Below are 13412 nucleotides of genomic sequence, written 5' to 3'. Positions count from 1 at the left end.
CTACCTGCCAGCTTCAGGTAAGGCTGGTGAAACACTGACCATTTTTGATAATCATGTTAAACCTGTGATTTCCCACTTAAGGCCTTTAGCTCGTCCTTAGGAACCACATGAGCTGTCCTTAGCAACAAAGATCAGAGCAGCCACTGTAGATCTCCAAGAACCCTACCTCAAATAAATTTTCAAATATTTACAACCTATGGTTGGTTGAATCTGTAAATGTGAATCTCAAGGCTAAGGAGGGTTGACTGTGCATGTGTGCGTGCGTGCGTGCGTGCGTGCGTGTGTGTGCGTGTGTGTGTGTGTGTGTGTGTGTGTGTGTGTGTGTGTGTGTGTGTGATAGAAAACAGACACAGGCAATCAAGGGATCCACCCCAGGCTGGGACAGTCATGGATACCTGCCTTCCTGGAACAGCAGCCCTATTCCTTTGCTGTGTAGGTCTGGTATTTTTCCATGTATAGTATATGGAAAATAAACAGATGGTTTGTTAACCGCCCTGCTTTGGTTTTGTTTCTATGTATGTATGTGTATATGTATGTGTGCAAGAGGGTTTTGCTATGTACCCCAGGTTTGCTTGAACTTGTGACCCTGCTGCCTTGGCCTCCCCAGTTCAGGGATTACTGGTGTGCACCATTGCACCCAGCCAGTTAACTGGTTGCTATGTGTATTTTTTCCCCTTTCTTCCCCCAACATTTGAATTATATATTCACACCTCCATCTCCCCATTCCTAACATTTTTGTCAAGTTCCCCAATTCTATACTTTTTCTTGCAATAAATTCCCACCTGACCCTGTAAAAGAGGGTTACCCCTTTTTAATTTTGATCCATTTCTGAAAGCATATTCTCAGCCCAGCTTTGACAGATTTATATCCTTCCTGCCTGCAGAGAAGCCTGTACTTCCCCCACACTTTGGGGCAGTCCTAAATGTCAACATCAGCTTTCAGTGACTGCAAAGGGTCCAGCAGCAGCCCTGGCCTTTAGCCACATGCAAATCAACACAGCCACATAACCCACATTCTTGTTAACACCCTTTTTTTGTCACAGCCTAGAGTTCAAGATCTTGTAGAGCTGAAAATAAGTATAAAAACCTCTCAAAGTAGCCACTAGTCTGGTGTACAAGAAACCTATGATCCTGGGTGGGGTGGGTGGGGGTGGGCGCAGTGGGAGTGGCGGGATCCCAGGCCCTGGTCCTCTGGGCTATGCTAGCTGCACCCCGAGCCTCTTCTTCCCCAAAGCAGCACTGGAGTGTTTTCTTTTCATCTTTACAGAGACAGGAGCAAGCTTCTACTCCCCAAGTGGTTAGGATTGGTGTTTCTGCCTCTTGGGAATGGCCTGCGGGGAGGAAGGCTTGCTTTTCTCTGGCAGGATCTTCAGTGGGCAGCTTTTGTCCCCGTCAGTGCTCCTAATTGTTCTTTTCAAAATATTTTTTATGTCCTGCGTTTTGATCATATTTGCCCCCCCTCCAGCTCCTCTCACATTTACCCTCTCTACCCTTACTTCCCTACCCACCCAACTTTGAGTGTCTCCTGTCTCGTCCAGTTCGTGTTACCCAACTACTCTTGGGCATGGGGTCTGCCCCAGTATGTGGTTAATTAACCAGAAAGCTGACTCTCCTCCTTGCAGCTGTCAAATGCCAATGGTTCCTCACTAGTGGTGGATTTGGTGCCTGCCTCCCCCTGCCTCCCCCTGCCTCCCCCTGCCTCCTCCTGCCTCCCCTTGCCTCCCCCTGCCTTCACAGTGGGGTTTTGCCTGGCCTAAGCTTGTGCAGCTCTTGTGTATGTTGCTGTGAGTTCATGTGTGCAACTGTTCTGTTGTGTCTGGGAAATTCATTCCTTGAAGTCAGACACCACCTCTGGCTCTGACAAATTGTTCTTCCCTCACCAGCGTGTGACTTCTGCTGCCAGCCTGCTGGAGACTGATAGCACTCCCACTGTGTTCCCTCAATGACCCCTGCTTGCCTCTCTTTCTGGGCCCTCTGTGACAGCATTTCCCAAGGTCACTCTTCTCTGTCACCTCGTCACAATCAGTCTTGGCCTGTGAAGGCCTTCATTCTTCAGAACCCTAGACCCACATTTCCAGCTCTGTCCTTAGCTGGGAGCGTCTCAGTACCACAGATCTTTGCAGGAGAGGGTTGGGCTGTGCTTCCTAGAATGTTAAGTGATATCCCTGACCTCTGTCCCCAGAAACATCCTGACATTGCAGATATCCCGGTAGGGGTGAGAACTGCCCCTGGCTGAGAACCACCACAACACCCGCTCTTTCCTTCTCTTTGGCCCAGCTTAAATGGATGGGTGAGAGTCCCTTTAATACCAGCATGACTTCAACATGATACAGTACAAGAAGATGGAAGGGAAGGATAGCAGATTTGAGCTGGAAGGGGCCTCCCAGAGCACAGGCGTGCTAAGTTTGCACAGCCCCTTTGTCCTCTGGGCTCAGCAGCCTCAGATCTTTCTCAACAGAGCATTCCAATCCATAAGAGATGTTCTGGTTGACAAGAGGTGATGTGAAAGGTAAACTCTGTGTCTTCTATCCCTGCAGAGCCCAGAGCCCTCTTGCTTACGTGTGTAGCTCTGGGGTAGAGGCTCCTTGTAGAGGAACTCCCTTGACACAGCTTTTAGCTGTACTCACTAAAGACCAGTGAGTGGTACAGTGTGAATCAGACCAGCCCCGGCATGTAGTTGTTGTTCAGTGAGTAATGGTGAACAGATCATCAGCAATTGTCTCTGGGTGGTGGGACCCTGTGTAACACACTCAAATTGTTTTGCCTTGTTTCACTTTCTAATCTACCTTTGGGAGGTTTTTTTTTTTTTTATAAGAACCAAACCCATGAATATTTCTCTCAAATTCAGAAAAGAAAGCCCATGGATATTTTCCCCTAGTTCAAAAGGAAAAGACCCCTCCCTCATTCCGTGTGTCTTTCTTCCCTAGGTGTGACTACCAGCAGCATGGCAACCAGCGCTGTTCCCAGTGACAACCTCCCCACGTATAAACTAGTAGTGGTGGGAGATGGAGGTGTGGGCAAGAGCGCCCTCACCATCCAGTTTTTCCAGAAGATCTTTGTGCCTGACTATGACCCCACCATTGAAGACTCGTACCTGAAGCATACGGAGATTGACAATCAGTGGGCCATTTTGGATGGTGAGACACAATGACAGCCTTGCATGGGGTGGGTTATTACATGGGGAGGATCGGGGAATTTGATAAGCTTTAGTGGTTTCCTGCTTGATGTTATTATGGGATGGTTGCTATAAGGCAGTATGCAGCTTCCAGGGGGAATTCTAGATAGAGATCAGGTCCTGGTAGAGTGCTTAAAGGCCTTAGCAACAGAAGTAGACAGTGAAGAGGTCGGGCAGAAGAATCCTGCCAGCTCAGAAACTCTGTGCTGGGAATTGCTTCTTTGAGCAGAAGTTCTGATGAGCAGGCACAGAAGTTTCAAGCTAATAAAAGTGGGAAAACAGAAATCATCCTTTTTTTTTTTAGATTTACTAAGGAAAACCCAGGAAGAACTCCCAAGAATAAGAGGCGCTCACAACACCTGAAAATTTATCTCTTATCAATCAGAGTTTACTTAGGAGGTGTCCCTTTGTTGGGAGATCTTGCGTCTGGGATTGGACATCTACTCTAGTCAAAATGAGTGTTTTTCAAAGTGTGGTGGTCAAGGAGCTTCCTAAAAATGTGGATAATTCCCAGGCCCTTTCTCATTGTGAAACTCAAGGGTGGAGGGCAATGGCTTGTTTTTAGCACAACCTGCAGGGGTTGCTGAAGCTGGAGACCACTGCTCTAGGTGCCCAGTGGCCATGATTTCCTATTGCCCAAGTGTCTTTCCTGAAAGAAGCCCATTAATCACAGGACACTGGTCTAGGAGGAGGCTTGGAAGCTGCTGACTTAAAGTTTCTTTTCAGATAAATATTTTTCTCAGTCTGTGTCTTGTTTTCCATGCTCCCGACAGTTCCTTTCAAAGACTAGACGTTTTTTGTTTTGATGACGTCTAGTTTATTCGTTCTTTCACAGGGTGTCCTTTTGGTATTTTGTCTAAGAAATCTTTGCTTAACCCAAGGTCATGACAGTATTTCTCATGGTTTCTCCTGGAAGTTTGTTTGGGTTTTTCATTTGCGTTTTGTTCTATTCTGTACACGTTGCGTGTGGTATGGGGGTGGAACAAACCTCCCAGAGTTCCTTGTTGCAGATTCTTCCTTTCAATTCCCAGCTGACTTTGTCCCAGTAGTGAGAACCAATTCCCCGTGTGATCTGTCTTTGATCTGGATGTGTGATTTAGGACAAATTACCACTGCCTTAACAGCTATAGCTTTATGATAAACTTAGTAGTTAAAGCCATGAGAATGAATATATGAATTATAGACTCAGTTGAAGTTCTGATTTTGTTAGGGATAGTGTTGAATTTGTGTACAATCTGAATGAATTTTTGTAGTGTTTTGTGCTGAACCTGGGGCCTTAACACTTGCTAGGCAAGTGACCTAGCCCTGAACCATGTCCTCAGTCCTGAGAGCTGATGTCTTAGCTGACAATGCAGAGCCTTTTTAACCTGTGAACACAGTCTCTCTCCACTTCTTTAGGTCTTCCTTGATCTCTCAATTGTTTTGTTCTTTTGAATACATAGGTTTTTTATGTACATTTTGTGAGATTTATACTTACTCTGCATTGGTGTTATGATAAACGTTTTAAATTTCAGTTTCAATTGTTTCCTGCTAGAGTATATAGCAGTATATAGAGTATATAGTCAGAGACATATTGCATAATACATACAGAGAAGAACACTGCCTGGTACAAGTTGTGGCTCAGCCACTGTTATTTCTTTTTGTTGCCATGTAAGTCCCTTTAATGTTTTTTCTAAGTAACTTTGAACATTTGATTCTGAGGGGGGAAAAGTATTTTCCAGAGTGCCTTTTAGAGTTTGTGATAACATTTCTTAGCACCATGACTGTGACATTACTTTGGAAGTTGAGATCAGTGAAACCAGGCCTGACTTAGTGTCTTAGTTAGAGTTTCTATAGCTATGATGAAACCCTGTGACCAAAGCAAGTTGGGGAAGAAAAGGTTTATTTGACTTACGGTTCTACTTCACAGTCTACTTCACACCATCAACGGACGTCTGCACAGGAACAGTCAATTGGGGCAGGAACCTGGAGGCTGGAGCTGATGCAGAGGCCATGGCGGGGTGCTGCTTACTAGCTTGCTCACCATGACTTGCTCAGTCTGCTTTCTTATAGAACTCAGGACCACTAACTCAGGGATGGTACCACCCACAATGGGCTGGGCTCCTCTTAATCACTAATTAAAAAAAAAAAATGCCTACAGCTCCATCTTATGGAGGCATCTTCTCAGTTGAGGCTCCCTCCTCTCTGATGACTCTAGCTCATGCCAAGTTGACATGAAACATTTAGAATTTAGGCATTTAGAATATGGCATTGCCCACCTAGGCCTTCCCTGAGAATAGATACTAGACGCCCAGACTAGCACATCCGATAGCATAAGGTCTCCCATTAAAAAAGGACTTAAAATGTACCAGCTGAATATGGATTTTAAAAGGATGACTCCATAAATATAGAACCTTAATCAAAGGCTGCGAAATTTAGGCATGGGCATAACATTGAACCTTTCTGGGGCCAGTCTCTTTCGGGGAGGCTTGCAAACCTGGGAGGGACAAGGCTTTTCCTGGGCAACCAGTGCCCCAAGGTCCTCCTTCCCTGCTGGCTACCATATAGAGATGTGCCAAACCTGTGGGTAGATGTCTTCAGTTACGCCACACCCAGCCAGTCTCAAAGTGCTCTGGATTCTGCTTTCTCTTGTTCCAGACTAAGAGAACCAAAAGCATGACAGCATGAATGGTGATGGTAGTGAAAGTGATTGAGTGTGTGTGTGTGTGTGTGTGTGTGTGTGTGTGTGTGTGTGTGTATGGGCTGGGTGGGGTGGTGGAGGTCATCACAATAGTGATGATACAATGGACATTACTGCTGGACAGCCCTTGGACACACTCTTCTTACAAACACTCTCATGGTAGCTGCTGTTGCAGGTGAAAATAAGGGTTAGTGTTATGGTTTGAATACAGAGTGTCTTCCACGGGCTTATGTGTTGAATGCTTGGTCACCAACTAGTGACAACAGTTTTGGAGGTGAGAGCTACTTGGCAGAAGCAGGCCACTGGAGGTATGTCTTTGAAAGTTCTCACCAGTCTGCCTTGCTCTTTGCTACCTGTCTGCCATGTGACAAACAGCTTTATCCTCCACATATTCCTGCCACCCTGAGATTTGGTCTCAGCACAGCCCCACAACCAAAAGAACCAAGGACAGCAAGCTAAAAATCTCCAAATAAATGCTTCCTCCCTTGAGTTGGCTTCTCAGGGACTTGGTCACAGTGCTGGTGAAACTGACTGATATATTGAGCTACTGGCAGCCGGCACTGGCTCAAACACCCAGTGACCACCACACACACCGCATAATCTGTTGGGCGGGAGAATTTTCTTCAGTGTGACAGCCAATTCTGGTGCCTCTTGGAATGGGAGTTGAACTCCCAAGGAGAAGGCACAGGCTGGATTGTCAGATTCCATCTCACTCCTGGCCCCCATCTTCCTGTGCTCTGCTCCCAGGGGCTGTGGTCATGTATGCAGGCAGACTCAGGAGGAGCCCTCTGAGGTCCCACTCCAAGGAGGCCCACCGGCTTCTTGCTATCTTACAAACCTGCTTCTTCTTTTACTTCAAGGAGCCACACTATCAGTGTCCTCCCAGAACCTGAAGGATGGAAACAGAAGTCTGTTCATCCCAAGGCTGTGCAACCCTGGGCTTTGGAGCAAGCTGGCTCTGATTCTTTCCCACAAGGGCTTGAGACCCTCTTCTCACATTCCACAGTCAGGACTGGGAATGTCTCCTCTACACAGTCTGTCTACCCCTCAACTGCAGGCTTCTCTTTGGTGCTTCCTCCTGGTTGTCTGGCTTCCCTTCATGTCTCTGCCTTTGGCTCCTTCCTTACCCTGGCTTGTACCCGTGTGTCTCACTCCATTCCAGTTCTCCTATTTCATGAATCAGGAAGCCCTGAACATTCGGTAGAGTCTTGGAGTTGTGTGTTTGAGGTTTTCTGTTCAGACATACACATGCCTGTGCATGTGTGCGCGCGTGTGCACACACACATACACACATACACAAACACACACACAATCTGCTATTAGAACTATGTTTAAATATATAGGCTCTACAGCCATCCTCACCACCCATTTCCAGAAGTTTATCCCCCCCATAGATACCTTTTTTTTTTTTTTTTTTTTTTTTTTGGTTTTCTGAGACAGGGTTTCTCTGTATTGTTTTGGAGGCTGTCCTAGAACTTGCTCTATAGACCAGGCTGGCCTTGAACTCACAGAGACCTGCTTGCTTCTGCCTCCCAAGTGCTGGGATTAAAGGCATGCACCGCCGCCACCACCTGGAGGCTTTCCTTCCTTTTTAAAGCTGAATAATACCTCACTACATTCTAATGATAAACACATGGGCCTTCCCTCTTTTGGCTGTGATGAACAGAGCCACTCTGAATGGTCTGTGGTTCTCTTTGGGTCCCTCTGTTCAGTTCCTTGCCTTAGCAGTGTTGTGTCCCTATTGGTTCTGCTAGATTAGACCCTGAAGGCTGCTGAGCTCATCACATCAGCCCCCTCTGTTGCACCCAGTGCAGACAGAGAAGTGATTTGCTTGGAACCCTACCTGGCTAATGGCGGAGCTGGGCCTCAGCCTCCTGACCTTGCCAAGCATGTTTTCTGTCCTCTCATGTTGACTTCTACTTTGGCACAAGCTTTGAGTGTGTACTATAGCTGTGGACACACACACATCTGTCCACTTACAAGAGAAGCAAGTGTTCCTGGGCTTCCCCTCCCCACATGACTCTAAGCTCACTCTTTCCCTGCCAACCTTCTATTGCCACAAAACAGCCATGAGCTCTTCCCCAGACCCCTTCCTGCCCAGGAGCTCTCAGACCTTGTCTGTCGCTTGCTGTCTCCTCAGCAAGGGCTGTCTTGTGAGTATCGAAAGTCTTGCTGTCTGTCCTCTGGCACCCTCAGAAGCCAGGACATTTCCACCCTGGCTTCAGCCCCAAAGTAGACACAAGTGCTCTTGTCTTCTCTGGGGGGCATGGACCTGGCTTTTCCCTGAACATTTGAATCCATGTTCTTTCTGGATAGCAGGAAGAGAGGAGGACATGGGAAGGGCAGGAAGGGACTGGAATGCTATGGGGAGCTTTTTCTGGGCTGAGTTTTAGCCCAGCGGTCATTTATGCTCACCACTGGGAGTGGCCCTGATAGTTGAGGAAAAAAGGAGAGATACAATGCTGGCCAACAGTAGAGTGGGAACATCAAATGCTTTCCAACCAAGAAGCGAGTATAGTCAGAGCTGGCTTGTCCTATCCTTAGTCCTCTTTCCCGGACAGTAATTTGGAGAGAATTTCCCTCTTTCCCTGTAGGAGCAAATATGGTCCCTGGCCTCAGGTGATGAATCCTGCCTTGCAGGTCTGTACCTGACTCTTTCTCCTGGCTAAATGAGTCATCCCTATATAAATGCTCCCAGTGGCCTGGAACTCCCTGATGTCCAGGGTGCTGGGGGCAGGGGTTGCAAGCAGAGAGCTCTCACACGGAGGCTCCTAAATCCTTATTTGCTGGTGATTGGCTCTTAGGGCTGTGCTCGAGGAGGCTACTGATCAGAATTTCCCGGATGGCTACAAGCCAGGTTAAGAGCCTTGCAAAGGTTCTGGCCAGTCCTTGACAGCTTTGCTAGGTCAGGTGGGATGCAGGGAGCTAACAGGTGAGATGAACTCGCCTTGCAGTAGACGCAGGTGCTCTGCATGGCTAATAAAAAGAGACTTGTAGCTGAATTGAGGAGGTGACTGGATGGGACTGGTGGTTTTAAGCAGAGGAGGGATGTGAACTTTCTGTGGTTTCAGGCTTGCTCTGGCTCAAGGGTAGAGGAATAAAACAGGGGCACGATGAGGTAGTGACCTAGGGCTGTGGGGAGGAAACAAGAAGGGGTAGATTCCAGATATAGTTTGAGGAAGAACCACAGGATTTGTGGATGGAGAATAGGCATGGGATGGGGGAAGAGAAAACAAATTACAGAGTGGGCCTGGGAATAGAGAGACTGATTTTGGTCTTGTGAAATGTGAACTGCCTTTCATAGGAAGAGCAGAGTTAAGTGCTGCCTAGAGGGAGTGATGGACTTAGTAGTGTAGACAGGCATCTGCCATCAGGAGAGGAGGGTAGAGCGTGGGTCTCAGAGGAGGGGAGGGAGGCTACTTTCCTCATACATTTTTCATTAAGATATAACCCACAGCTGGGCAGTGGTGGCACACAACCTTAATCCCAGCACTCAGGAGGCAGAGGCTAGCAGGTCTCTGTGAGTTTGAGGCCAGCCTGGTCTACAGAGCAACTTCCATGACAGCCAGGACTACACAGAGAAAACCTGTCCCGAAAAACTGAAAAAAGAAAAAAAAAAGGAAAAAGATAAAATCCACATTCACAATTGTGGGTTTTTTTTGCATGCTTATTAAAGTTGTATGTCTATAAACCACAAATTGATCCACAAATTCATAATCACTAGAATTACATCAATTCCTGAACCTTTCCATCTCCCCCACCTTGCCAACCGGCCCTAGACAGACATTGAAACATGAGCAGCCACTCCTCATCCTCCCCGCCACCCCGAAGACCCCAAACTCTCTGGTCTACTCTCTGTCCTCGTATATTTCTATGCTCTCACGTCTTACATGTGTAGAATCGCACAGCATGAGTCTTTGTGAATGGCTTCGGTGCGTGCGGGGTTCAGTGAGTTGTGGTAGGCATTTAGACTCTTGTCTTTCACATGTGGCTGACACTGGTGTACAAGCTTTGCTCACTCTTTAGTTGGTTCCTGGGCTGTCTTCACTTCTTGGCTCTTGGATGGGTGGTGTTGCTGGGAACACTCGGCTGCATACTTCTGTGTGGACTTAGAGTTTTCAGTTCTCCTGGGTGCACTGCTAGGGGTCGTGGGCTTAACATTACATCCCACCAGCAATGCATGATGGGTCCACAGACTTGAGGTGAGCTGTTTGGAGGCGGGGTTGTGAAATTTATTCTGAGTAGGCTTCGCTTCTGAGAGAGAATAGAGGAAGTAGTGCTTACAGAGGAATAGGAAGCTAGCTGGTTTAGAATCCTTAGTGCTCAGGACCCTATTAAAAGGGAACAGCGAGCACATCCTTGCATCTTTCTTCCCAAGTCTGCGTGTCTGCCCGGGGTTAGGTGTAGAGCCTGGGGAGAATGTGATGCAGCCAACTGGGAGTGGGTATAGAAAGTACAGCCTCAAGCCTTTTGTGACACCAGCCTCCGGGGTCTGTCTTTACCCTTTCTTTATACTACCTGCCTGCTATCAGGCTTTGGTCATGCTGCTGTTAACGTCTCCCTCATAGGCAGGTAGTCCTAAGGAACAGAAAGATCTTGACACAAGGATGAGTACAGACCTACTACGTGAGTTTTTAGCACACCAGCCTGAAACTTTCCAGCCTCAGTTTTTTCACTGAGATGGAATCAGGTTGTGGGCCAGCATTGTATCTCTCCTTTTTTCCTCAACTATCAGGGCCACTCCCAGGCTCTGTTCCCTTCCCATGATGCTCCTGAGCTTTGGCTATACCACTGAGACCTCTGCTGCCCCCTGCAACTTCTAATCTGTATCTGGTAGTCTTTTCATTGAAAAATACCCGAGAGCACGGTTTAAAAGGAAGAACTTTATTGCCGCTCACTGTTCTCAGTGTTGCAGAGGGCTTGGTTGGCAGTCTGCTAGCTCCATCACTTTGGGCCCAAGGTAAGGCAGTATATCACTATAGCTGGAATATAGAGAGGGGGAAGCTGTTTGACAGAAAGGAGCAGGGGAGGGAAGGAGGGAGGGAGGGAGGGAGGAAGGGAGGAAGGGAGGAAGGGAGGGAGAGATTGAGAGATTGAGAGAGATTGAGAGAGAGAGAGGGAGGAGAGGGGCCAGAGACAAGAGTCCCTTCAAAGGCCTGTCCCCAGTGGCCTGCTTTCTCTACCTCTGCAAGTTTTCACCACCAGCTTGGATCCAAGCATTCAACAGATTTAATATTTAGGCCATAACATTCCCATCCCTGAGAGCAGCATCAGAGTGTGAGTGTTCCTGGCTCCTCTCACAACTCCGCAAAGCCATGGAGCATCTTCCCAGAATGGACACTCACACCTACAATTTGCACACCAACCCAGGGAATCTTGGGCCTCACACACAACTACCCCACAGTCCCGTCTCTCCAGGCCCCATGACTGAAATAGTATGGCGTCAAGAACAGACATCGCTAGAGCTAGTATCTGTGGGATATTATTTGCTGTGTCCTTTAGCAGTCATGTTAAGGAAGCTGGTGTCATTGCCAAAGGGAATCCTCCCCCAAGGGCCAGGGAGCCAGCTGTAGGCTCCTTCCCTGAGGCAGTCCCGGGTGACCTGGCTTTCATAGCCTGTGTGCTTTGCAGCTGAAAAAAAAAAAATCCCCTTTTCTGGGGACAGTGAATGGTTGATGCACCCAGCCTGGCCACCAGACACTGGTCTTACCTTGTTATGCACCTGACCCAGAAGGAGCACAGTTCAGACAGGAAGGAGCAAGCCTGCCGCTGAATAGGGAGGCACAGGCTTCCCCACCTAACTTGCCTCCAGGAAAGCAGGCTTGATCACCCTGCCTCCGCACAGCAAGCGTGGGGAGTACAGGAAGGCAACCGTCTCTAGATGGGGTCCTTGTGGACGTGTCATCTCTAGAAATCACTATCTTTATTGCTCTGTATTCTGGAACCCTCATTTCCCACCCCCCTTCCCCATTAGCGAAAAGTTGAATAAGTCTGTTTTTAGTGCTTCTCCTTAAAGTTCAAAGGGCCCTGTCACCAAGGTCAGGGCATTTCTTGCCTGAGTCAGGGCATGCATCTTGTGCTTTTGCACACCTTTTGGGGCCCTCTTTGGAGCTGTGTCTTTGGGTGAAGAACCAAGGTACCGGTGCCTGGCTCCTGACCTCTGCCACTCTGCTACCAAGTGCAGAGCTAAGCCAGGTGAAGAAGCACAAGTATAACAACTGAGGGCTATGCAGGAGGAAGGCTTCAGGAATGGCAGCCGGAGGCTGAGCCCTCCCAGGAGGGAGCCAAAGGGCAGCTGGGACAACCAGCCACGGTGGGGGATTAGGCTTTCAAGTTGGAAGTCACAGCTTCAGCATGTGTTTGGAGTCTGGGCAGCTAGTCTGCATCCAGGTAGCCAGGCCCACATCTAGATGAATAAAGACGAGGAAGAGAGTAGCGGGGGTGGGGGGGTGGGGTGGAGAAGGAAGAGGGAGGTGGGAAAAGGAAGTGAGAAAAGGAAGAAGAGAAGGAAGAAGAGAAGGGAAAGAGGAAGAAGAGGAGGAGGAGGAGGAGGGGAAGGAGGCAGTCTTGACAGAGACATCAGAGACCCTGGCCGGCACACTTCAATGTTGGCTGCCCACGCACCTGAGACTTGTGTAATGCTAGCATGTGGGACTAGATCTTAGAGCAGTCTGCACGTGATCCTGCCACACTGGTGTCTTCCATCTCTAGACTCCTCCTAGTTCTGCCTGCATCAGTGGGCACACTGGCAGAACACCTCTTCCCCCACAGTGAGTAAGACTTTCTGTCCCCAGAGGCCTCCTCCTACCTTCTTGATCAGGCAGGGAAAACAGGCAGTTAACTTTCCTGAGAGCTGGTCCTTTCAGGGTCCCAGCCCCTAGGGAGGCTGGGTGGCAGGACATGGCTGGGGTCTGTCCCGGGTGTTTGCAGGTAGGTGTGTCAAAGCAGACGCTGTCATCTGAGGGTTTTTGTGTTATTGTTTTGAAGATAGACTGTCTTGTAGCCCAGGCTGGCCTTGAACTCCTGGTCCTTCTGCATTCACCTCCCAAGTGCTGGGATTCCATGTTGGACTTCAGGGGAGTCTCTTTTATTTTCCCATTTGTATTGAGCTTTACTTTTTGGATGATCTCTAGTTTGTTTTGATAATACGTGGCTTCAAAGTCTGTGAATATATTAACTACAATGTTAGTATCATGTCTTCTGCTCACACCCATCCCATGCTCATAAGCCAATCATACCAAGTTAGAGTAGGCTTTATTTAGGAAGAAAGGCAGAACTCCCGGGGGTCCCCAGATTGCTCATCCTGTGGCTTTCCTTTCACTTGTCCACAGGTGATTCTTCATGAGTGCCCTCCCTTCTTTTCTCCTCAGGATCTGACTTGAGGTGTTGCATGGGGTCTGCCAGGCTCAGCAGCTCATGTGAGAAACTGAGCCTCACAAACTGTCTTCTTTACCTCAGTTGCTCAGCTCAGGGCCCAGGGCATCCTCAGTTCAGCCATGTCTTAGAAAGTGTTCAGCATCTTGTCACTTTCCCAGCCGTGGCCAGCCACGTCCATCAC

At 48.2% G+C, this 13412-nt stretch overlaps 1 protein-coding gene across 4 annotated transcripts in view; it reads left to right on the top strand.

The window, feature by feature from the left end:
* The window catches only part of Mras (muscle RAS oncogene homolog), a 43907-nt gene that overhangs the window by 20457 nt on the left and 10038 nt on the right, over window positions 1-13412 (top strand). For 3 of the 4 annotated variants that reach the window (XM_027414266.2, XM_027414270.2, XM_027414268.2), the window contains one exon: window positions 2927-3136. In XM_027414266.2, the coding sequence (XP_027270067.1) occupies window positions 2944-3136 (193 nt within the window). In that variant the 5' untranslated portion in view covers window positions 2927-2943. Of the gene's footprint in view, window positions 1-2536; window positions 2687-2926; window positions 3137-13412 lie in introns of those variants that run through there. The other variant, XM_035443891.1, reaches the window with a different exon arrangement.

Source organism: Cricetulus griseus, chromosome 4, assembly GCF_003668045.3.
Source record: "Cricetulus griseus strain 17A/GY chromosome 4, alternate assembly CriGri-PICRH-1.0, whole genome shotgun sequence".
In the NCBI taxonomy this organism is placed as follows: Eukaryota; Metazoa; Chordata; class Mammalia; order Rodentia; family Cricetidae; genus Cricetulus; species Cricetulus griseus.
The sequence above is the reverse complement of the archived record's forward strand: the minus strand, read 5'-3'. Positions and strand labels throughout refer to the sequence as shown.